The sequence below is a fragment of the Lepus europaeus genome, chromosome 20 (assembly GCF_033115175.1).
Source record: "Lepus europaeus isolate LE1 chromosome 20, mLepTim1.pri, whole genome shotgun sequence".
In the NCBI taxonomy this organism is placed as follows: Eukaryota; Metazoa; Chordata; class Mammalia; order Lagomorpha; family Leporidae; genus Lepus; species Lepus europaeus.
Genome location: NC_084846.1, coordinates 5883445 through 5908032, shown reverse-complemented (window position 1 = coordinate 5908032; position 24588 = coordinate 5883445). Strand labels below are relative to the sequence as shown.

The 24588-nt window shown below is 63.2% G+C and overlaps 2 protein-coding genes across 3 annotated transcripts; one reads left to right on the top strand and one right to left on the bottom strand.

Annotated features, from left to right (window-relative positions):
- Positions 1-1930: 1930 nt before the first annotated feature.
- ELOF1 (elongation factor 1) lies at positions 1931-7617 on the top strand. Its single transcript, XM_062178136.1, has 4 exons — positions 1931-2007; positions 6629-6762; positions 6908-6978; positions 7147-7617. Exons 2-4 carry the CDS (start codon positions 6647-6649, stop codon positions 7209-7211), a joined length of 252 nt encoding a protein of 83 aa, XP_062034120.1. The 5' UTR covers positions 1931-2007; positions 6629-6646; the 3' UTR covers positions 7212-7617.
- Positions 7618-9583: 1966 nt separating this feature from the next.
- On the bottom strand, positions 9584-15066 carry CNN1 (calponin 1). Of its 2 annotated transcripts, none has more exons than XM_062178134.1 (7): positions 14921-15066; positions 12900-13021; positions 11339-11405; positions 11125-11262; positions 10887-10997; positions 10053-10199; positions 9584-9972 (listed from the first exon to the last, which is right to left on the bottom strand). In XM_062178134.1, the coding sequence occupies exons 1-7, from the start codon at positions 14981-14983 to the stop codon at positions 9730-9732; spliced, it is 891 nt and encodes a 296-aa protein (XP_062034118.1). In that variant the 5' UTR covers positions 14984-15066; the 3' UTR covers positions 9584-9729. The 2 variants fall into 2 exon arrangements, with proteins under 2 accessions (XP_062034118.1, XP_062034119.1); XM_062178135.1 differs by lacking the exon at positions 14921-15066 and adding an exon at positions 13561-13698.
- Positions 15067-24588: the final 9522 nt, after the last annotated feature.

Genomic DNA, 24588 nt, shown 5'->3' with positions numbered 1-24588 from the left:
GGTCGGGGCACCGACCCTGTCCCGGTTGCCCCTCTTCCAGGCCAGCTCTCTGCTGTGGCCCCGGAGTGCAGTGGAGGATGACCCAAGTGCTTGGGCCCTGCACCCCATGGGAGACCAGGAGAAGCACCTGGCTCCTGGCTTCGGATCAGCGTGGTGCGCTGGCCGCAGCGGCCATTGGAGGGTGAACCAACGGCAAAAGGAAGACCTTTCTCTCTCTGTCTCTCTGTCTCTCTCACTATCCACTCTGCCTGTCAAAACAAAACAAAAAAAAAGAATTCTGTATGTTCGCACCATTCAATAGAGAGAGCAGGCTGCAGGGAAAGACACTTAGTCTGATTCCATGGGGCCGTGTTCCTGTTTCTGCCCCCAGTGAGAACCGTCCCGCCGACCGACGGTCCACGGGGGCACACTTGGTCGTTCCAACGGCAACACTGCCCCCTAGGGGTCATCTTGCAGATCCACCTATTTGAAACGCATTTTCTTTTTCTTTTTTTTTTTTTTTTTGACAGGCAGAGTGGACAGTGAGAGAGAGAGACAGAGAGGAAGGTCTTCCTTTTGCCGTTGGTTCACCCTCCAATGGCCGCCGCGGTAGCGCGCTGCGGCCGGCGCACCGCGCGGATCCGAAGCCAGGAGCCAGGTGCTTCTCCTGGTCTCCCATGGGGTGCAGGGCCCAAGCACTTGGGCCATCCTCCACTGCCTTCCCGGGCCACAGCAGAGAGCTGGACTGGAAGAGGGGCAACCGGGACAGAATCCGGCGCCCCGACCGGGACTAGAACCTGGTGTGCCGGCGCCGCAAGGTGGAGGATTAGCCTAGTGAGCCACGGCACCGGCCAAAACGCATTTTCTTAGAAAGTCACTTCCTGAGTACTCTAAGGAAACAATGCTTATCAGTGACCAAACACCTGGCAAATTGAACGACCCATCCTTGTCTTGCTCAAACTCAGTGACTTGCGACACCGCTGGCTTTTCTGCTTATTTATTTGAAGATTTATTTGAAAGGCAGAGTTGCGGTGCGGGGGGTGGGGGGAGGGAGGAATCGTCTGTGGATTCGCTCCCCAGATGGCCAGAGCAGCCGGGGCTAGGCCAGTCTGAAGCCAGGTCCAGGTCTCCCACTCGGGTCACCCTCTGCTGCTTTCCCAGGCGCCTTAGCAGGGAGCTGGATCAGAAGTGGAGCAGCCGGGACTCGAACCGATTCCCATATGGAATGGCGGCACTGCAGGTGCCGGCTTCATCTGTCGTGCCACAATGCCACACCCGGAATTGATGCTGTGAGGTCTCCACGCAGCCTCTTCACTAAGCCATGGGGACCGTGGGCCCTCGCCCCGGCACCCCAGCTCCACAGCAGGGCGTGAGTTCATAGCAAGACGGCCAGGTGTGGAAACATCTGCCCACGCCTGTTACTGCTACCCTAGCCCGGGTCACCGCATTCTCTCACCCACTTACAGTTAGAGTGAGCTTAAAACACTAGCCACGGGGGCGGCGCTGTGGCGCAGTGGGTTAAAGCCCTGGCTTGAAACGCCAGCATCCATATGGGCGCCGGTTCAAGTCCCGGCTGCTCCACTTTCGATCCAGCTCTCTGCTATGGCCTGGGAAAGCAGGGGAGGATGGCCCAAGTCCTTGGGGCTGGATGGTGTTCCCGGCTCCTGGCTTCAGCCCGGCCCGCACCTAGCCCTCGCAGGCCTTTAGGGAGTGAACCAGCAGACGGAAGACCTCTTTCTCGCCCTCTCTGCCCGACGTGACCAGAAACATAGCCCGCTCCTCTGGCTGCACTTGCTCAGCGCCCTGCTCGCCGCGCAGGCGCACTGCGCCTCCACGGGCGCCCTCGGAATCGGAGCACGCACGCGCACTAGGGAGCCGTTGGAGGAGGCGGGGCATGGTCGAGGGGGCGGTCCTAACCAGGCGTGGGCGGGACCTAAGAGGAAGAGGATGCTTTCCGCTTCCGCCGGGAGCCGGAAGTCAGTGTCTCGCGGGGAAACCGGGCCTCGGCACCCGAGAGAGCGAGTGCAGGTGACCGTTGGCGCGGGCGGGCGTTGGGGCTGAGCGGGACCGGGCGCTGCTCTGTTGTGGGTGCTCGCGGGGCCCGGGGGCGGGTGCTGGAGGCCCTGGGCTTGCAGGGCGGCCGATGACCTGGGGCTTTGCCCTCGCCGGGGACCCCAGCCCGTAGGCGCGGCAGCTCTAGGGCCTGACTCGTGCGGGCAGCCTCGGTGAGCCTGGAGGGGGCCGGTGCGCCTTCCCCGCCGCCGCCCCTTGCTTCCCGGCGGGGTGGAGGGGTGACCCCTTGATGGGCTGGGGTCGCCAGGGGTGCCGGGCCGAGGCCTCTGCCGCCTTTGTGCCAAGCCAGACCTTTTGGTTTTGCGGGGGGGGGTCGGGGTTCCGTGGACTCAGAAACCTTGTCTGTGCGTTCAACAAGTAGCTAAGCGCTTGGCGCATCGCGCGCTGGGGATTCACAGTGGATACAAGGTGGCCGCCCGGAGCGGAGCTTGGAGACGTGGGGGGGGGGGGAGCCTGTAGCAGGTGCTTCCCAGGGCGAAGCGGCGCTGGCCTTGGAGGTGGGACGTGGGTTGCAGAGCAGGCTGCCCTTTGCTTGTTTCAGCGGTCTGTGCCCCCACGGGACGGCGCTGGTGTCCCCTCTGTTACTTCCTGAGCTGCAGGCACACCTGTCTGTCTTCACCCCTCAAATGCCCACAACAGCCAGGGCTGGGCCAGGTCGGAGCCGGGAACTCCATCCGGGGCTCCCACGTGGGTGGCAGGCCTGGGCCCAAGGACTTGGGCAGTCACGCATCGCCTCCCAGGCACGTTTAACTGGCGGCTGGGTCAGGAGTGGAGCAGCCGGGACACAGGAGTGGAGCAGCACCTGTGGGGGCTGGCGCCGCGGGTGGCTGTGCCTTGTTGATCGTAGTGTAGCAGGTGTGCTTTGAGCAAGTTAATGGAGTTGTGGGGTTTGTACTTGGAGGGGGGCGGGCGGGGCGGAGCTGCTGGGAGACCAGGGAGGAGGCTTGAGCGGCCCTGACCTAGACCACGGCGCCGGCCTGGAGGGGGTGACAAGGTCCTGGGCGTATTTTGGAGGGGCAGAGGCGGGATCCGATGTGGGGCAGGAGACAAAGGAATCGAGAATGAAAATATGGTTTTTGACCTGGGCTCCCGGGAAGGTGGGAGTTGCTGTCAGCTGAGATGGGGCGGACTTAGAGGTTGGGCTGAGGCGCTGGGAGCTAGGTGTGGACCGTTTACGGTGGAGTGGTGGGTATGGCTGTCACCGGGGCAGGGGGCGGGCGCTGTGGGGTCCTGAGAGCCACACGGGGAGGGTGGAAGGGTCCCGTGTGCCCAGTGCCCCTTGGAGAGGGGCCTGCCTGTGGAGGTGGGCAGTGGCGGAGCCCCCTGTCTCTTCGCTGGGGGACCAGGGACCGAGGGAGGCCGCCGTGCGTTGGAGAATGCCTTCAGAGGGGCGGGCGTTGTGGTGCAGAGAGTGGAGCTGGTGCTTAAGATGCCGGCATCCCGTATCCGGGCACCGGCTCCAGTCCCCGCTGGCTCTCCCTCCGATCCGGCTCCCTGCTGATGGCCCTGGTGCCTGGGGCCCCTGCCTCCCGCCCAGGAGGCCAGGATAGAGTTGCTGGCTCCTGGCTTCGGCCTGGCCCAGGCCCTGTAAGTGACATGGGGCAGCTGGGAGGTTGGATGTTGCCGATGGAAAAGGAGACGGGTCCAAGGCAGAGCCACCTTTTGTGTTCTTGTGGGAAATGGAGTTAAAGAGGAGTTGACTGGTGCGGGCGCTGCGGCACAGGGGTTAAGACACCACTGGGGGCTCCGGCATCCCAGTGCTGGTGGAGTCCCGGCTGCTGCACTTTGGATCCGGCGCCCTGCTAATGTGCTTGGAGGGAGGCAGGTGGCCTCCAGTGCTTGGGCCCCCGCCACCCCCGTGGGAGACCTGGATGGAGCTCCTGGGTCCTGGCTCTGGCCCGGCCCGGCCCTGGCTGTTGGAGCTGTTTGGTGAGTGACGCAGCGGATCGAAGTTCTCTGTCTCTCTCTCTCTCTGTAACTCTGCCTTGCAAATAAATGAATAAAATGAAATTGTGAAAGGTGAGCTTATTTTGGTGCAAAAATTTCCTTACATCGTTGCCCAGGAGAGGGTCTTTTAAAACTTCATGGAAAATACATATTATGAACAAAACTGCATTGGTTTCCAAAGATGCTACCTCAAAATAAAATTTTAGTTTCATTTTTCCATGAAATTTTCTGTGTTTTTTTTTTTTTTTCTTTTCCTTTTTTTATTTGAATAGCTGGGGAGGGTCAAGTAGCATTGTGGCCTCACTGGTAAAGCCACTGCTGGCAACTCCAGTTCGAGTCCCGGCTGCTCCGCTTCTGATCCAGCTCCCTGCTAATGCACCTGGGAGAGCAGTGGAGGATGGGCCGAGTCCTTGGGCCCCTGCACCCGCAGGGGAGACCCGGTTGGAGTTCTGGCTCTGGCTTTGGTCTGGCCCAGCCTTGGCCATTGTGGCCATTTGGGGAGTGAACCAGCAGATGGAAGATACCACTTTCTGCCTCTATAACTGCCCTTCAAGTAAATACATAAATCTCCTTAAAAACAAAAATCGATCTGGGTCTCCCACGTGGGTGGCCGGGGTCCAAGCACTGGAGCCGTCACCTGCTGCCTCCCAGGTGCGCATGCACAGGGAGCTGGGCTTGCGGTGAAGTCCGGTCTCGATGGCTGTGCCACACGCCCGCCCGTCTGAGGCGCCTGCACTTGCCTGGTGAGAGAGGGGCGGGGAGTAGGTGCGGCTGGGGTTGTTCTGTAGGCAGACTGAGTGGGATGTGCCCTTGGCTGGCAGCCGCAGGCGTCGCGTGGCAGCTGTGCCCTGTCTCCTGGGAGGCCCTTGGAGGCCGCCGACCCTAGCGGTCCTGGGCCCCGGAAGTCCCTGGTGGCACAGGAGGCCCCGAGGGAGGGTCCGAGCTGGGAAATGCTCCATAGTTGCTGCTTCCGCCCCTCTGCCAGGCGAGCCCACCATCTCCTCCAGAGAATGACGTCACCCTTTCTCCCTCCCCCGACAGTCTTGGGCATCGGCCCCACCCTGCTCCTATCACCCTCTCTGCACCCCAGTCCCCCGCCCTGCCCCACTCTGACTCTACCTCCGTCCGGCTCCTGGGTCCTGTAACCGCCCTCAGCCCTTCCCTCCCTCTGCCCCGCTGTGGCCTCTGGGGTCCCTCTGAGCACTCAGAAGCCCCCTGCCTGTCCCCGCCACTCTCGCACGTGATGTTTGGCTCCCACGTGGAGGCGGCCCATCCCCCGAGCACCATCCTTGTTTGGCGGGACCTGGGTGTCCCACGAGAGGAGCGGCCACCATCAGAGGCTTCGTGCTTGGGCCCCGGCTGGCCCTCCTGTGTCACTGTCCAGCTTTTCGGAGCCGTTAACAAAATGGGGAGGGGGCTGATGTGGCTCGGCGGCTCCGCTTCTGATCCAGCTTCCTGCTAAGGGGCGTGGGTAAACAGCAGACAATAACCCAAGTGCTGTGGCCCCTGCCACCCACGTGGGAGACCTGGGTGGTGTTCCTGGTGCCTGGCCTCGGCCTGGCCGGAGACAGGCTCCTTTTAGAGATTTACTTAGCTCAGTGAGAGACTGGGCGGGACTTCCAGAACTCACTCCAGAGGCTGGCACTCCCTTCCTATGGGGCAAAGCCCCCAGTGACCCAGGAACCTCCCACTAGGCCTGCCTCTTAAAGGTGCCACCTGCCATTTTTTTTTTTTTTTTTGCATTATTTTCATTCTGATTTGAAAGAGAGACACACAGGTCTTCCATCTGCTGGTTCGCTCCCCAAATGCCCACAACAGCCAGAGCTGGGCCAGGCTGAGTGTAGGAGCCTGGAGCTCCATCCGGGTCCCCGACATGGGCGGAAGGGACCCAAGTAGTTGGGCCGTCTTCCCCTGCCTCCCAGGGTGTGCATTAGCAGGAGGCTGGATCAGGAGTGGAGGAGCCAGGACTAAAACCAAGCGTTCCTCTGTGGCTTGTGCCTGCCCCTCCACACACACACCCCTTCTTGGGGAATATCTATTTCATTTATTTGAATGGCAGAGTGACAGAGGAAAGGATCTTTGAATGGCTGGTCCACTGCCCTAAAGGCCACAGCAGCCGGGGTTTGGCCAGGCTGAAGCCAGGAGCTCCATCCGGGTCTCCCACGTGGGTGGCGGGGGACCAAGCACTTGGGCCATCTTCCGCTGCTTGCCCAGGCGCATGGACAGGGAGCTGGATCGGAAGCGGAAGCAGCCGGGACTGGAAGCAGCGCTCTGGGATGGGATGCCAGTAGCTTAAACTCCCACTGCACCGCTACCCTGGCCCCCCCGCCCCCCCAGGCTGGGCACCAGCACGTGACCCCTGGGGGGACGGAACCAGAGCCCAGCGCAGTGTCTGTGTCTTCCTCCTGGGAGTCCCGCAAGAGATACACAGCCTCTGTATCTTACAGACTAGGCGGGGTCACAGGTCAGTGCAGGAGCGGGGTTAGAGCCAGGACCCCCCCCCCACAGCCCTTCCGCCACCCTGGGGCCCTGCCAGGCCCTCTTCCCGGCCTGCTTCCTGGATCCCGTAGCTGGTGGGCTCCCGGGTGCTGCAAGCCCCCTTCACGTCCACCCTCCCCCACCCCCACAGTCTCACCCACCCGTGGACATGGGACGCCGGAAGTCCAAGCGGAAGCCGCCCCCTAAGAAGAAGATGACGGGCACCCTGGAGACCCAGTTCACCTGCCCGTTCTGTAACCACGAGAAGTCCTGTGACGTGAAAATGTAAGTGGGGCCGGGGCACCCAGGCCTCCCCACGCCCCCTCCATGCTGCCCCGTGCCTCCCTGGCTGGGGTCGGGGGTCCGGGGTCACCACCACAGGTGCAGGGCTCCTTCACTCACCAGCCCCCCGCCCCCCATCCCCTTCCAGGGACCGTGCCCGAAACACTGGAGTCATCTCTTGTACCGTGTGCCTAGAAGAATTCCAGACGCCCATCACATGTATCCTTGGAAAACGGGCTGTTTGGTGGGGACGGGGAGGGCTCAGGGGGTACCTGGCCCTGAGCCACGCAGTGGGAGGGGCCTGGCTGACACTGGGGTCAGCAGTGCAGGTGCCTGGCAGGGAACAGTGGCCACTGCCACCGGTCGCCCTTGACCCCAGCGTTTCAGATCTGTCAGAACCAGTGGACGTGTACAGCGATTGGATAGACGCCTGCGAGGCAGCCAATCAGTAGCCACACAGAGGACCCACCCCCTCGGCGGGGCTGCCTGCCACAGACTCATCCAGAGACATTCCAGGGGTCCGGGGTGTGGGTCCAGGCTGCTACCACCCTCCGTGTGTGTGTCTGTGTGTGTGTGTGCGCACGGTGGGCATGGGTGGCCGCGAGGCTTGTCCTGCCGTGCGGCTCGAGCTGAGGGCTTGCAGGGACCGATGGCCCGGACTGGCCTCACTTGGCCCCCAGAGCCTTTGACTCTCACCTTTCTCCGCCTCCAGGCTCTGGGGTGCTGGCTCCTCAGTGGGCAGGGGAAGCCCACAGACCCGGGGTAGGAGCTCTGTAGCCTCTGCGGTCGCCTCACCAGCACCTGGCCCCTCTGAGCTGGGCCCCTCCCTCCCTCCTTCCCCCCCCCCATGTCCGTCCCCTGTCCCCGCCGCCCCCCCCCCCGCCCCGTACATGTGGCCCGGGCTCCACAGCTCCCATTCTCCAGTCCCTTTTGGGCCCAGCGGGGCAGGGAGCCAGCTCCCCCGTGCCACCCGGGAAGCCCCGTTTCCCGTTCAGTAGCTTTTGAGAGGAGGCAGGGGCTGGGGCGGGGACAGCCATCAGTCACAAGCCCTTAAATAAAAAGGCGCTGATGGAGATTCCTGACTTCTTGGGGTCTGCACCTGCCGCGGCACGAGAGGAGGGAGGGGCTGTGAGGCTGGGCTCGGGCGCGTGGGGTTCATCGGGGCTCGAAGCTGTCCGGTGTCGTGTTTGCTCATTAAGTGTCCGGGGGACCTGGGCGTTGCTGGGTGCAGGGGCCCCCGATGGCCAGGCGCTCACAGTGGGAAACAGTGGGCAGAACGGAGGTGGTGAGGGGAGGCTTCCTGGCGGGCTGCCTGCGGAGGTGGCGCCCAACGGCCCGCTGGGCCAGGAGCCCCTCTGGAGCGCACCAAGGCCCCTCCAGGTCCACAGGAGGGTGGGGGTCACTGGCCCAGGCCCTTATGTCCAGCAGGTGGCGCCACAGAGCCGAGACCCAGGAACGCGGCTGCTCAGCCATGATCTTAGGAGAGGGGGGTCCAGGCTGAGGGAGGCGGGAGCAGGGGAGGGGCTTCAGGAAGCCGCAAGGGTGCAGAGAAGTTTTGGAGTGTGGGGCGGGGTCCCCAAGGCTGATGGCGGGCCCTTGGGGTGCTGCGTCTCCTCAGGGGGTCTCGTGGGTCCCAGGAGCCCTGACCCCCAGCAGCCTGGGCAAACCCAGCTCCTGCACCTGCCGGGTGCTTGTCACCAGGCTCTGGTCACCAGGCCAGGCTGCTGGGTCTGCCCTGTGCTCCCTGTAGCCCACCCCCCCCCTTCCGGGACCCCAGGTGACATCCCCTGGCTGGGGCAGGAGGCAGGCGCCTGGAGTCTGGCAGGAAGGGGGCTCACGCCTCCAGCCTCCAGGGCCCTCGCTGCCCGGTCGGACAGGCCGAGTGCTAATATGGTGCTGTTTTCCCCACGAGGCAGGGCCCCGGGCCAGGCAAGAATCCTCAGCATAGCTTCCCCGAGCGGCCCTGGGGGAGAAGGGCTCACAGCAGCCGGGCCAAGAGCGCCTGGAATCCCGTCAGCCAGGCCCCGGGGGCCCTGCGCGGCTCCGCAGGTCTCCCCCACATTCCAGCCTTGACCCCTGCCCCCCCCCCCCCCCATCTGCACATCCTCTGCTTGGAACCCTGACACTGGGCAGCTTCCAGACAGCACGGCCTGATCACCTCCATCCTCCACCTCTTCTTCCTCCCACTCCCCCAACATCCCCCCGGCCCCCAGAATCCAGGGCTCAAGGCTTCCGCCTGGCCCCCGGGCCATTGTGAGTGCCTGGATCTCACCAGTGGTCCCAGCCCAGCCCAGGGGGAGAGATTTGCCCAGAGCCACAGAGCCGCTCCCTGCAAGAGGACCCACAGGACCCCAGAGAGGTGTGCGGGTGTCCTGTGTGTGTCGGGGGGTGGGGGGGCGTGAGGGTCCGTGTCGGCCACACGGACACACGCGCCCCAGGCACAGAGCAGCCCCGAGGCCTTGTGTGATTTTACAGCCATTTATTGTGCTCCAGTGAAATAGAAACAACAACAACAACAAAAAAAAAAGTGCTCGCGTCACAAACGCCACTGTCACAACCGCTCGTGCCGGTCACTGCGCCTCTGCGCGTGCAGTTTGCTCCTGCTGCGGGCATGGGGCGGGGGCGGGGGCAGGACGAGCCTGGGCTCTGGGGCGGGGCGGGCTTCGCTGGGGTGAGACACTGGGGGTGGGGGTGGGGTACCCACTTGTGAGGGAGCCGGGGGGCAGCTGGAACGGCTTTGCTCTTGGGGGACACGCAGCTTGGCGACGAAGCCTGCAGCCCCCCTTCCCCCCACTCCCACAGATCTCCCCCCCACCCCCCCAAGTCTGCTGTCCCCCAACTCTAACCCTGTAGGCAGGTGCCAGGGGCTTGGAGGACGCCATGCGGGGAGAAGGGCGGGTGGGGCCCGGCTGGGTCCAGCCTTGAGCAGCAGGCAGCCTCTCTGGGGGGGGCGCGGGCCGGGGGAGGCCCCTAGGCAGAGTTGTAGTAGTTGTGGGGGTGGTGGTTGTGGGCGGGCTCGAGCTCGGGGTAGTCGGGCGTCAGGCAGTACTTGGGGTCGTAGACCTGGCGGGGCAGCCCGTACACCGTCATGCCGCGCTGCGACGCGCCCTTGTTGCTCCCCATTTGCAGGCTCACGTTGAGCGTGTCACAGTGCTCCATGCCCAGCGCCGGCTCGAAGATCTGCCGCTTGGTGCCGGGGGCCGTCATGCCGGCCTGTGGGGGGACAGGGCGGGGCGCGCTCAGGCCGCAGGGGCGGGGAGCGGCGGGAGGCGCCCCTGCTGCCCTCCACCCACCTGGCTGGCTCCCTTGTTGGTGCCCATCTGCAGGCTGATGGTGGCCTGGTCCAGGGGCTGGTCCGTGCCCAGCTTGGGGTCGTAGAGGTGGCGCCGGGTGCCGTAGGCCGTCATGCCCTGCTGGCTGGCGAACTTGTTGGTGCCCATCTGTGAGGCCAGGAGGTGAGGCCCAAAGGCACAGGGCCCAGCCCCGAGTTTAATTCTTTAAATTTTATTTGAGAAGCAGAGAGAGAGAGAGAGATCTCCCCTCTGCTGGTTCATCCCACCCCTGTCTCCCCCAGCCACCACCACGCGCGATGCCTGCCATGGGGGCAGCATTGTGGCGCAGCGGGGTGAAGGTGCCAGCTGCCCCTCTGATCCAGCTCCCCGCTGGGAGCAAGCAGCAGCAGCAGATGGCCCAGGTGCTGGGCCACCCACGCCGGAGACCCGGATGTAGCTCCTGGCTCCCGGCTTCAGCCTGGCCCAGCCCCGGCCCTTGAGGGCATCTTGGGGGAGTGAACCAGCGGATGGAGGCCCTCGCCCTCGCCCTCTCCCATGTCACTCTGCCTTTCAAATAAATTAATTTGAAAAAAAAAAAAAATGCTTGCAACAGGCAGAAGCCAGGACCCAGGTACCCACTCCGGGCTTCCCAGGTGGGCGGCAGTCACCCGGTGCCTCCCAGGATGCACACTGGCAGGAAGCTGGGGTCAGGAGCAGAGCAGGGGACTCGAACCCAGGCCCTCCGGCGGGGGGGGAGGGATGCTGGCACCCCAGTGGGCATCTTCGCCACCACGCCGAACGCCGGCCCCCCAGAGAGCTCCGTCGGCAGCAGGACCCGGGAGGCAGGGGCTGTACCTGCAGCCCAATGATGTTCCGCCCTTCCCGAAGCTTCTCTGGCTCGAACTTCCGCTCCTGCTTCTCTGCGTACTTGACCCCTACGTTCACCTTGTTTCCTTTCGTCTTGGCCTGGGGTGAGAGGGGCAGGCACGGGGCCGGGAGGTCTCCAGGCTGCACGGTCCCCTGGGCAGCACCCGCTGTCTCCCCGACACCCACACTGGGCTCAGCGGGGCGTCCACCCAGCACCGACACTCACCATGCTGGCCAGGGCCAGCAGAGTGGACTGCACCTGGGTGTGGTTGGTGTTCTCAAACAGGTCGTTGGCCTCGAAGATGTCGTGGGGCTTCACCCCGTACTTGGTAATGGCCTTGATGAAGTTGCCGATGTTTTCAAGCTGGGGAGCGAGGGGGGCGGTGGTCAGCGGGGCGTGGCGGGGGCCGGGGCGCGGAAGGGGCTGAGGCGGGGCTCACCTGGTGCCAGTTTTGGGTCGACTCGTTCACCTTCTTCACGGAGCCCGGCTGCAGTTTGTTGATGAACCTGGGAACGGGGGAGGGGAGTGAGCGGCGGCCCCCAGCGTCCACACCCAGGGCCAGCCCAGCACGGAAGGGGCTCAAGGTGACAGTCGCCTTCGTAGCCCTCAGGGCCCCCATCCCCACCGCAGGTTACCCTGTGCACCCCCTCCCCCGTAGGAAACATGGGGAGCCAGCCGCGGCCTGTAGAGGGCGCTAGACTACGGCCACCATGAGAAAGTCTGCTTATTGCAGTATGTCCCAGTGTGCTGGCGGGGGCAGCCATGTCCCAGGGACCTATTTGTGGTGTGGACACAGCAGGGAGCCCCGAAGGGCCTCTCCTCTGACCACACTCATCCCTTCTTGGTCTCGTCCAACCTGTGAAAGGCCACTGAGGCGCCCGGGTGCCCAGGATGCCCCTGCAGCCCACGCCTCTCCCCTGCACCTCCTCCCAGCCCTCCCGCCCACCTTCCCCACAGCAGGAACCACTTCAGGCAGGTGTGTGACTTTGATCAGTCAACTGACACCCTAACCCCCTCCGCCACACCACAAAAGCTCCTTGCAGGGACCCGTAAAACCTCCGCCTGCAGTGCCCGCATCCCCTGTGGGCGCCGGTTTGAATCCCGGCTGCTCCACTTCTGATCCACTTCTTTGCTAAGCCTGGGAAAGCAGCAGCAGATGGCCCAAGTGCTTGGGCCCCTGCACCCACACATGGGAGACCCGGATGGAGCTCCTGGCTTCAGATCAGCTCAGCTCCAGCCATTGTGGCCATCTTGGTAGTGAACTGGCGGATGGAAGAACGAACTCTCTCTCTCTCTCTCTGCCTCTCTCTCTGCCTCCCTCTCTGCCTCTCTGTAACTTCTCCTTTCAAATAAAATCTTAAAAAAAAAAAAAAAAAACTCCTGTGTTCAGTGTCCCCAGGTACCAAGACCAGAGCCTGGCACACAGCAGGTGCGCATGATGCTTGTGGCATGGACTTGGGGGCGGGGCTGTGCGTCTGAGGCCTGCACAGCCCCCCGGGCCCGAGTCACCAGTGTGTCCTTGGTCCTCATTCCCGGTGAGCAGGGACGGACCAAGACGCACAGCCCCTGCCTTCCATAAGCTTCCCAAGGACACGCTCTGGCCCTCGTGGTCACCCTGCCCTGTGCAGGTCGGGTCTGGCTGGGCTCAGGGGGGGCGCGAAGTCCTGAGGGCCCACTGGTGACCCCGCGCGTTTTTGCTGTGACCTCTCTTTCTTGGGTCTCTGGAGGCTGTCGGGGGCAGGGTCCCCAGGCAGCACAGCGCCTAAGTCTGCAGCTGTTCCCACTGAACTAGCGAGGCAATGTGTCTCAGCTGAACCAGCCTCAGTCTGCCTGGCCTGTTAAATGGGCACAATGATCCTTTGACTCCCCGAAGAACACTCTCACACTGGATAGAAAGTGACTGGCTCAGCTCCAGGCTCAGTGCCACTTGTGGAGGGTGGAGACGGGTTGGGGACAGCACAAGGCAGGCGGGGGTTGGGCCACAAGGGCCCCCCACTCACTCGCAAAGGATGATGCCGTCCTTGAGGCCGTCCATGAAGTTGTTCCCGATGCGGCGGCCCGTCACGCCCTCGATCCACTCCCGAAGCTCCTGCTCCCGCTGGTGGTCATATTTCTGGGCCAGCTGGGGGTGGGGGACACAGGGCAGGCGGGGGGGTGGTGGTGGAGGCCTTGGCTCTGGCTGTCCAACCCAAGCCTCCCTCAGCCCCGACTCTTTTCCTGACCAACTAAGGCGATTCTGCCCCCACACCCAGGGAGGGGGGCGGGTGGGCTGGGGTGGCACCTGCCCAGGGGGCCATTCCGGGCATTCTGAGGTTTGGCACCGGAGGAGAGACGAAAGGGGGCAGGGGCCGAGAGCCAGGTCCTCGGAGCTGGGCTGGGGGGGCGAGGGGGCGGCGCCTGGCCTCCTGGTTCCCCCTCCAGGCCAAACTTGGGGTTTCGCTTTCCCCTGGCCCTGCCCCTTCCCGCTCCCCCTGGTGGGAAGAGGGGGCACAACAAACGGGGAGGAGGGGAGTGAGGGAGGTGCCCTGGTGCCACCGGTGGACAGGGGACAACTCTGTCTTACGTCTCTGGCTGTCTGTCTCTCACTGTCCCCCACCGCCCCCACCAAGACCCTGGCCCCTGGGACTGCGTCCCGGGCGAGGGGTGGGGGCATCTTCTTGCCTTTGGCTCTTGACCCACTGGGCATCCATCTGCCTGTCCGTCCGTCTGGCTGGCTCTCTCCCAGAGCTGCGTCAGTCTTCCCCCGTCTCCATCACGCCGGGGGTGGGGCTCTGGCGTCTCTGTCCCTGTAGGTCCCCCTCTCCCGCCTTAACCCCAGCTTCCTGGCATCCCCTGAGGGTGGGGCAGGCCTGGGTGCCAGCCGGTGCCCCTGCATCCCTGTCCCCATCTTCCCGCGGGGGCCCCGCCCGCCCCCCGGTCTGCGCCTCAAGCTCCCGGCATCTGGCCACCTCCCGTTTATCCAGGACCTGCTGCTCTGGTCCAGCCTCCAGCCCCCCCCCCCCCCGGGGACAGGGGGCATCCAGCTGCCCCTTCTCCAGGCTGGGCGGGGAGCGGGGGGAGGGAGCAGCCCCCTCACCTGGCCCCGGCCCTGCCGCCCCCCTCCCCACCAGCCCAGCTTTATAAAGCAAACCGGCCCTTATATAGCGTGGCCGGACTCCCGAGGCCGCCTTATATGGCCTGGCGGCTCCGCGAGGCTCTGGGGCCGGCACTGGGGGGGGGGGGAGGGGGTGGCGCTGGGATCTGTCTGCAGCCTAAGCGCCCGCCCCCTCCGCCCGCCCCAAGGAGACCCACCGACCTAGGTCCCAATCCCAGCTCCCGGGTTCCTCGCTGCGGGACCGGGGGGAAAAGCCACCCTGACCCTCAGTGTTCCTCTCTGTGAAATGGGGCTGGGGCTCCTCCTCCCCTCGTGGGCTCTGGGGGACGGGGACGATTGCAGGGGGTGGGCAATGCGGGGTCTCTGCCCTGGAGACGCCGGCTTCCCCGTGGGGAGCCCTGTGTCCAGCAGTGCACCTGCCCGACCTCGGCTGCTAGCTGCTTGTTCATCCTCGGAGGCTCCGTCCGTAGCTGACCCATCCATAGCTGACGGTGGTGGCATCACAGCGTGTTCTCACCTCTGCCCTCCGCCCCCCACCCCCAGCCGCGGCCCTCTCCCCGCAGGTGGCCTCGCCGGGAGCCTGGCCTCTCCAGTGCTCCCCAATTTCTTGATCCAACTTGGGGGTTGTGGAAAAATCAACAGGCCTCCCCCTTCCAACCCCATCAGGGGCACCCAGGCTTCACACAGGCCTCCGATCCATGGCGAGCCGCACACCTCTGTTTGGGGGTGACTGTGGGCCCCCCGCTGTGCCCTCCTGATAACGGCTGAGGGTTCTGGGGTGCTGACAAGGAGGAGAGAGGCAGCCCCCACCCCTACCCCAAGCCTCTGCCCCTTCCCCTCTCAGGTTCCGGATCACATGGGACAAGCGGGGGCGGGGTGGGGAACGCAGGGCACGTGGGCCAGGCCAGGGAGGCCCTGCAGCCCTACCTTGTTCTTGACCTCGGCCGACAGCCCGTAGGCGGGCCCTCGGTTGAAGTGAGCAGAGGACATGGCAGCGGGCGGGCTCTGGCCGGGCGCAGCCTGGATGCCGAGGAGCGGGGCGGCGGCAGCTGAGGCTCTGTCTGCACCCTCGCCGCTCCTCACAGGTTTTTGAAGCTCCGGAGGCGGCCCGGGTCTCTTCCAAGGCCGTCCCATTGGCCGCAGGGGCTGGCAAGGGGGCGGGGCGGGGCGCCTCCCCCCCCCCCCCCGCTGCCACCCCCCCTCCCTCGTGATGTCAGGGGCTTGGTATTGGGAGCTGACTATGTCATTGTTTCCACCTCGAGGGGCAGCCTGCGTTATTCCGGGTGGGGGGAATCCTGGCCGGAGACACCAGCTTTCTCCCACCGCTGCCCGCACCGCCCCACCACCACCTGCCCTGGGGCCTGGTCTCCAAGTCTCTCTGTATCCGAGGTCATCTCTGGGGCTTGAGGCAAGACGGCCACCCATGCTAACATAGCCAGTAGCACCCTCATTTCAGACACCGACAGTCAAATCCTTTGACCTCTCCGGGCCTCCACTGCTGTGTCTGTGAAATGGGCTCAAGGGGGGGGGGGGTGAAAAGCAGGCGGGACGGTGTCCCTGCAGTGTCCCCAGCGCAGCGCCCGGCACGGGGCCGCGGCTCAGGCGGGAGCATTGCTCCTGTAGCAGGTCCGGCACCCCAGGTCCGGCTCCTCCTAAGGGCCTGGGGGAGCAGAGGTCTTGGCTCTTGGCCCCTCCATGCTCCTGTGCTCACCTGAGCCACTGAGTGTTTCTATCAGCAGGTCCCCCGCCACGAGCGCCCCCGCGGGGCGCTGTCCCCGAGTCTCATCTTGGACCGCGGGGGTAAGGCTGCGCCCGCACCGCACCCCCCACGCCAAGGCCGTGCCAGGGGCAGCTGGACGTCAACAACCTGCCACACGCTCCTGACATGCCAAGGTCACGCGGTTTGCTGGCTGCGTGCTAAGGGCATGGCTCTTAGGACGCAACAACAGCTGATCCATCAGACCCTCTTCTAAAAAATATTTATTGATTCGAAAGACAGGGTGACCGGGGGGAGAGAGGAAGAGACAGACAAACAGACAGAGGTATCTTCCATTGGTTGGTTCACTCCCCAGATGTCCACAACAGCCAGGGCTGGGCCAGGCCAAGGCCAGGAGCCCAGAGCTCCACCCAGGCCTCCCACGTGGGGTGGCAGGGGCCCAAGAACTTGAGCCCGCACCTGCTGCCCCCCAGGGTGCACACGCGCGGGGAGCTGGATCGGAAGCAGAGCAGCCGGGACAGGAACTGGGGCTCCCGAGATGGGGACACAGGTACACAAAACCCACGCCCTGAGATCAGACCTTGTCCTACCCACTCAGTCCTGAGACGGACGCTGTAATTACACGCACTTTACAGAAGGGAAAACTGAGGCACGGGGCCACACAGCTGCCCCCGCCCCCTAATGCCACCAGGGTAAAGCTGGGTTTCTCAATCTTGGGCACTGTTGGGAGTCGAGGCTGGGGGCTGTCCTGGGTGCCACGGGCCGTCAAGACGCTTCCCTGGGCGCTGGCATTGTGGCAAAATGGGTTAAAGTACTTCTTGCAACACCAGCATCACATCTCACAGGTTCGAGTCCCGGCTGCTCCACTTCTGATCCAGCTCCCTGCTAATGCACCCGGGAAAGCAGCAGGAGATGGCCCCGGTGCCTCAGTGCCTGCCTCCCACCCCCTGGGAGACCCAGCTGGAGCTCCCGGCTCCTGGCGTCAGCCTCCCCCAGTGCCGGTGGTTGTGGCTGTGGGCAGTGAACCAGCGGATGGAAGATCAGTCTGTCCTGTAACTCTGCCTTTCCCGTCAGCACTCCCTTTACTGTTTATTTTTTATTTATTTGAGAGGTAGAGTTATGACAAGGAGAGGCAGAGAGAGAGAGGTCTTCCTTCTGCTGGTTCCCTCTCCAAATGGCCTCAATGACCAGAGCTGCACCGATCTGGTGCCAGGAGCCAGGAGCTCCATCCAGGTCTCCCCCGCGGGTGCAGGGCCCAAGCACTTGGGCCATCATCCACTGCCTTCCCAGGCCACAGCAGAGAGCTGGATTGGAAGAAGAGCAACCGGGACTAGAACCGGCGCCCATACGGGATGTTGGCGCTGCAGGCGGAGGATTAGCCCTATCCTTTAGCTGTGACAAACAGAAATACCCACAGATATTGCTAAATGCCCCGGGCGATGGGAAGTAGCTGCAAGCCCCTGGGTTAAGCCAGTGTGCCAAGGACCAGTTGATGGTGGGCCAGGATGGATTCAAGATACAGTGAAATACACAAAATGAGTTCAAAATGCGCACTCAGGATATACTAAGTGCCCCGGATCTGTTAACTCACGCTTCCCGGCAGCCCCGGGAGGTGAGCGTCTGCGCGTCACACAGAAGCGACAGCTGACTGTGCAGGCGGCACAAACTCGAAGGCGGCGGAGCCGGGACTCGAACACGCACACTCCGGGCGCAGCCCCAGCCCGGCGCCACAGGTCTCTCCTGCGCATGCGAGGACCCGCGCCGGCGCCCAGCCCGCGGCCGGCGCCCCCTGGTGGCCGGGGCGGGGCGGGGGCGGAGCTCGGCGGGGGCGGGGCCTGGCGGGCTCGGGCGGCGGTGACGCCAGCGCTGACTCACGGGGCCCCGCGCTCGGGCCGGCCGCCGCTTGGCCATTTATAGCATCCGCGCGGCTCTGAAGTCACGGCCGAGGCACGACGGGGGCGGGCAGGGGAGCTCGGGGCGCGCCCCCGCACGACGGGGCAGCCGGGCGTCCCCCGAGGGGGTGGCGCTTTGTGGGTTTTCTGATTCCTGGGATGCTGCTGCCATGGAGAAAAGTGGGCGCCCCTCCCCCTGACCCTTAGGGGACCCCTGAATCCTGCTGCTCGGAAGAGATACGCAAACCCACCTCGACCTGAGGGTCCTGGGGAGACACTGGACCCCCACCCCGCCCCCCCATTCTGCACCTGCCTCCGGGCCTCGCTCCCCCCCCCCCCCCCACTCCCCGTCATCCCTAATGGCTCGTTTCAGGGCTGCTCACTCCATACCCGGGGTTTGCACGAAGCACACATAATCTTAATCTCAGTCTCCCAGGGAGAAACTCCTAAGAGGCCAAGCCGCTTCCCCTGTTTGGTGCTGTTTCTGGAGTTCTCAGAACCCTTGCACTACCAGCTTTTAAAAAAAAAAAAAATTTTTTTTTTTTTTTTTAAGGCAGAATGATAGACTTCCATCTGCCGGCTCGTTCCCCATATGGCTGTATCTGAGCTGGACCAAGGCTGAAGCCAGGAGCCCAGCGCTCCATCCGGGCCTCCCACGTGGGTGCAGGGGCCCTAGCACCCAGGCTATCCTGCCCTGCCTCACCCGGGCACATCAGCAGGGAGCTGGACCGGAAGCGGAGCAGCTGGGGCTTGAACCGGTGACCCGCCATGGGTGACTGGTGTCAAAGAGGGCAGCTTAGCTCACTGAGCCCTAAGGCCAGCCCCACACTGGCAGTTTTTGTTTTGTTTTAAATGTTTGTTTGAAAGAGCTACAGAGAGAGAGAGAGAGAGAGAGAGAGAGATCTCATTTGCTGGTTCATTTCCCGGATGGCTGCAACGGCTACAGCTGGGCCAGGCTGAAGCCAGGAGCTCCATCCGGGTCTCCCACGTGGGTGCAGGGGCCCAAGCACCTGGGCCATCTTCCACGGTTTTCCCAGGCCATCAGCAGGGAGCTGCCGGGACTCGAACCAGCGCCCGTAAGGGATGCTGGCACCACAGGCAGCCGCTTTGCCGGCTGCATCACACGCCAGCGGCTCTGAACCACATTTTGGCAAGACCCGCCTGTGGGGCCTCCGTCTCTCACTTCCTGTCCAAACACTCTGCTGAGCAGCCCTCCCTGACCACCTGTCTCACCTGGCATCCCCTACCCCTGCAATAAGGCTGGCAGGGTGGGGCTGGACCAGGCAGACGCCAGGAACTCAACCCAGGGCTCCCATGTGGGTGGCAGGGACCCCAGCACCCGCGACATCACTGCCGCCTCCCGGGGAGCAGGAGGCTGGAGCGAAGCCAGGACTTGACAGGCACTCCAATGTGGGTGCAGGCGTCCCAAACGCTCACCCCTAAAAAGGAGGGTTTAACAAGGAGCCCCCACCAGTCTCTCTCTCTCCACCTTCCTTTCCCCACGGCCCCTGCCAGCGTCCGTAGGTATGGGCTCCTTACCGGTCATCCTGTAAAAACAGAAAGTGTTTTTCCCTGTCTCGCTCACCGTTCCATTCCCCCCAGAGCCCCCCAGTGCCGGCGCTCTCAGACCACTCACTGGGGCGGCGGGGGGTGGCCTGGGCCTCCAATCCACACCTCCCGAAGGTGGTGAGGCCTAGCACACGCCACGTGTCATCTCCTAGCACCTTGGGACTGACAGTGGAGGTGTGTGTGTGTGTGGGGATCCTTCTTTATTTTAAATAATTCTTTATTTGCAGGGCAGAGTGATGAGAGAGAGAGAGAGAGAGGGAGGGAGGGAGCAGGAGAGAGGGAGGAGGAGGAGGAGAAGGAGGAGGAGAGAGAAAAGGAGGGAGGGGGAGAGGGAGGGAGAGGGAGGAGAGAGGGAGGGGAGAGGGAGGGGAGAGGGAGAGAGGGAGGAGGAGGAGAGAGGGAGGGGAGAGGGAGGGGGAGAGAGGGGAGAAGGAGGGAAAGGAGAGGGATGGGGGGGGATTGTCGTCGGTTGGTTCTCTCCCCAAATGCCCACAACCACAGCGCTAAGCCAGGCTGGGTCTCCCACTGGCACTAGGGCCACCCGTGCTGCCCGTCCACCCTGGTCTGGGCAGAGGCAGGGGGGCTGGGTAGAGGCGGGGGGGGGGGGCTGGGCAGAGGCGGGGGGGGGCTGGGCAGAGGTGGGGGGGGCTGGGCAGAGGCAGGGGGCTGGGTAGAGGCGAGGGGGCTGGGTAGAGGCGGGAGGGGGCTGGGCAGAGGCGGGGGGGCTGGACTAGAGGCTGGGGTGCTGGGTAGAGGCGGGGGGGGGCTGGGCAGAGGCAGGGGGCTGGGCAGAGACTGGGAGGCTGGGTAGAGGCGAGGGGGCTGGGTAGAGGTGGGAGGGGGCTGGGCAGAGGCGGGGGGGCTGGACTAGAGGCTGGGGTGCTGGGTAGAGGCGGAAGGGGGGGCTGGGCAGAGGCAAGGGGAGCTGGGCAGAGACTGGGGGGCTGGGCAGAGGCAGGGGGGCTGGGCAGAGACTGGGGGGGCTGGGCAGAGGCGGGGGGGCTGGGCAGAGACTGGGTTCTGGGCAGAGACTGGGGGGCTGGACAGAGACTGGGTTCTGGGCAGAGACTGGGGGGCTGGGCAGAGACTGGGGTCTGGGCAGAGACTGGGTTCTGGGCAGAGACTGGGTTCTGGACAGAGACTGGGTTCTGGGCAGAGACTGGGGGGCTGGGCAGAGACTGGGTTCTGGGCAGAGACTGGGTTCTGGGCAGAGACTGGGGGTCTCGGCAGAGACTGGGTTCTGGGCAGAGACTGGGGGTCTGGGCAGAGACTGGGTTCTTGGCAGAGACTGGGGGGCTGGGCAGAGACTGGGTTCTGGGCAGAGACTGGGGTCTGGGCAGAGACTGGGGTCTAGGCAGAGACTGGGTGTCTGGGCAGAGACTGGGTGTCTGGGCAGAGACTGGGTTCTGGGCAGGGACTGGGGTTCTGGGCAGAGACTGGGGTTCTGGGGCAGAGACTGGGGTCTGGGCAGAGACTGGGGGTCTGGGCAGAGACTGGGGGTCTGGGGCAGAGACTGGGGTCTGGGCAGAAACTGGGGTCTGGGCAGAGACTGGGGTTCTGGGCAGAGACTGGGGGTCTGGGCAGAGACTGGGTTCTGGGCAGAGACTGGGTTCTGGGCAGAGACTGGGGGTCTGGGCAGAGACTGGGGGGGCTGGGGCAGAGACTGGGGTCTGGGCAGAGACTGGGGTCTGGGCAGAAACTGGGGTCTGGGCAGAGACTGGGGGTCTGGGCAGAGACTGGGGTCTGGGCAGAGACTGGGGGGCTGGGCAGAGACTGGGTTCTGGGCAGAGACTGGGGTCTGGGCAGAGACTGGGGGTCTGGGGCAGAGACTGGGGGTCTGGGGCAGAGACTGGGGGTCTGGACAGAGACTGGGTTCTGGGCAGAGACTGGGTTCTGGGCAGAGACTGGGGTCTGGGGCAGAGGCGGGGGCTGCCAGAGGCGGGGCTGCAGGTCGGGGTCTCTGCACACCGCGGCGCGGGGGCTCGCATCCTGGGACGGATACCAGGGCGATGACGGTGACCGGCTCCTCTTAGCGTCGTACCGGGAAGCACCATGACGTCACCGTGACTCACCGCCGATGCGGTCCGCGTCGGTCCCTTGGCTGCGCGGTCTCCAGCAGCTGCTGTTCCCCGTGGTCACCGTGAGGACCGCGCGCTGAGCGTTCTGCTCCGTGTTAACAGGCATGTGGAAGTCCACGATAAATACGAAAACAAGACACCACGACTTCAACGGGGGAGGCATTGCGAGCTCAGAAAGACGCGGCCCGGCCGGCGACCCGGTCGCCACCCACGCGTGCCCTCGCCGCGCAGGGAGCAGAGTGAACGGAGTCTGCGCGTACCTGGAGGCGCCCGGCAGGGGGCAGCAGCGCGCGCAGACGCTGCCCTCTGGACCGGAGCGCGCGCCCTCCTGGACCGGCAGCTGATTGGCTACAGCTCCTCTCAGATTGGCCAATCGCAGGAGTCCTGGTGGGGGGGGGCGGATGTGCTGCGGCTGCGCAGTCGTTTCGGCATCCTCAAGTTTGTGACTTGTAGGCCCTTTGCCACTTCTCGGAGCCGTAGAGGCTGCGAGAAGGAAGAACTGGGTTCGGCTTGTGGCTTAGCGGCCAAAGCCGCCACCGGCATCCCATGTGGGCAGAGGTCCCAGTCCCTGCTGCTCCCTTTCCTGTGCTAATGCGGCTGGGAAATCAGTGGAAGATGACTCACGTGTTTCGTCCCCTGCCACCACCCACGTGGGAGACCTGGATTAAGCTCCTGGCTTCAGTCTGGCCCAGCGCTGGCTGTTGCAGCCATTAGGGGAGTGAAACAGAGGATGGAAGACCTACCCCCTTCCCGCCTGTAACTCTGCCTTTCAAATAAATAAATAGCTAAAAGAAAAAAGAAGTGGGTATGTAAGAGTGGATAATTCTTCTCACCCGGGGCCACACCTACTGCCTGGTTTATGGGCTAGTCTTCCCTAAAATTGGGGAGCCCAGGAGAAGTGCCAATTCCACATCGATACCCACCACACTCACTCTCACAATTGTTGCAGCTACACAGCGTTTTTGCAGCTGCTGTTCATGCTCCAAGCATTCCCTAAATATCTGGATGGTTTATGAAAGGTCGCCTTACCGAGGCCTTCCCTGAACCACCGATTTCAAACTGCCAGTCCATTGTGCACCACTTCCCTTTCTCTCTAGATCTCTCATGGTTTTAAAAGTAGACTTTTAGGGGCAGGCGTTGTGCCAGCGAGGTAAGCCAGCACGTGAGATGCGTGCATCCACGTGGGAGTGCTTGGTTCCTGTTCTGACTGCACCTTGCTTCCAGTCCAGGTTCCTGCTGTGCACCTGGGAGGCAGCAGATGCTGGCTCAAGTACCTGAGTCCCTGACACCAAGAGGGAAACCCAAATGGAGCTCCTGGCTTCAGCCTGGCCTGGGCCCAGCTGCTGAGTATTTGGGGAGAGAACCAGTGGGCAGAAGATCTTTGTCACCCTGTCTTTAAATAAATAAATAAATCTTTCAGAAATCAAAAGGGTATCCCAGCAATGCAAGCTCCACAGACTGCTGTCGTGACTGGATCACAGGAGCTGGATGGCCTCCATAAGCACTCAGACCCCAGGACCCAGGATCGACAAGGGGCTGTGGGCTGATGGAAGATGGCATAGCCACTGGTGTGGAAAAGCAGCCAATTCTGAGTCTGGAGAGAGAAAGGGGAAGCCGCTGGCTGGGCGGATACACATCTACACAGATGGCAGTCCATGGGCTTAGCTCATAATCCCAGAAGAAGAGACAGAGGCAGAAGCAAGAAGGGACAAGTGTTCAAAGATGGGCTAAGCCTCAGGAACTCATCCATTCCTTTATTTTTTTCTTTTTTTTTTTTTTTACTTGTGGGGGCAGAAGGAAAGAGTGGGGGGGGGAGAGAAGAAAAGAGAAGGAGGAGCTCATCCATTCCTTTATTATTATTATTATTATTATTAGTCGTAGTAGTAGCAGTAGCAACTGTTCGGTGCCTAGCAGGTTCCAGGCCCTGTCTCTGATGCTTGGGATAATGTACAGAAGACAAATCAGGGGGCCAGCGCTGTGGCTTAATGGGTAAAGCTGTCGCCTGCAGTGTCGGCATCCCTTGCAGGCTCTGGTTCAAGTCCCGGCTGCTCCACTTCCAATCCAGCTCTCTGCTATGGCCTGGGAAAGCAGTAGAGGATGGCCCCAGTGCTGGGCCCCTGCACCTGCGTGGGAGACCCGGATGGAGCTCCTGGCTCCTGGCTTCAGATCAGCTCAGCTGCAGCTGTTATGGCCATTTGGGGAGTGAACCAGTGGATGGAAGACCTCTCTCTCTCTCTCTCTCTCTCTCTCTCTCTCTCTCTCTCTGCCTCTGCCTCTCTGTAACTCTGACTTTCAAGGAAAAAAAAAAATAAAGACAAATGAAAAGCTTCCCACAGAGGCAGGCGTTTGGTTTACTGGTTTAGATGCCCCCATCACACACCAGTGTGCCTGGGTCAGACCCCAGCTCCAGCTCCTGAGTCCACTTCCTGCTAATGCAGACCCTGGCTCAGCGACTGGGTTCCTGCCACCCATGTAAGAGACCCAGAGGGAGCTCCCAGCTCCCAAGCTCTGGTCATTGTAGGCATAGTGCAGCCACGGATGGGCGCGTTCTCTCTAGCAAATATATAATTTTTTGTGCAAAACAAAAATAAGAAGTGGGCAGTGGACCGAGTGAATGTGACTGCAGTCTCTCTCTCTCTCTCTCTCTCTCTTTTTTTTTTTTTTTTGACAGGCAGAGTGGACAGTGAGAGAGAGAGACATAGAGAAAGGTCTTCCTTTACCGTTGGTTCACCCTCCAATGGCTGCAGCGCGGCCGGTGCACCATACTGATCCAAAGCCAGGAGCCAAGTGCTTATCCTGGTCTCCCATGGGGTGCAGGGCACAAGTACTTGGGCCACCCTCCACTGCACTCCCGGGCCACAGCAGAGAGCTGGCCTGGAAGAGGGGCAACCGGGACAGAATCCAGCACCCCGACTGGGGCTAGAACCCGGTGTGCCGGCGCCGCTAGGCGGAGGATTAGCCTGTTGAGCCACGACGCCAGCCTGTGACTGTGGTCTCATCCAGTTGCAGTCCACTTACCACAGGGCAGATAGCCAGAGGCATGAGCCCAAGTCTGTGAGCTGCGGGGAGCAGGGGGCCTGCCCATCCTCACCCTGGGTAGCTCTAACCAAGCCAGCCGGGAGGTGCGGCAGAGCCTTGAATCTACCTCTGCCTAGGCTGCCTCGGGGCTCCTGAGCTGGGCCAATCTCACGCTGAGAAGCTGCCCAGAGGGGTCCCCTGCCCCCTGCTCGGAGCAGACCCAGAGTGGAGCATTGCAGAGAGGAGGCGGGACAAGTCAGGCACGCCCCCTCCAGTGCCCCGCCCCCTGCACCTGGCGAGGCCGAGCCGCCCAGAAGTCAG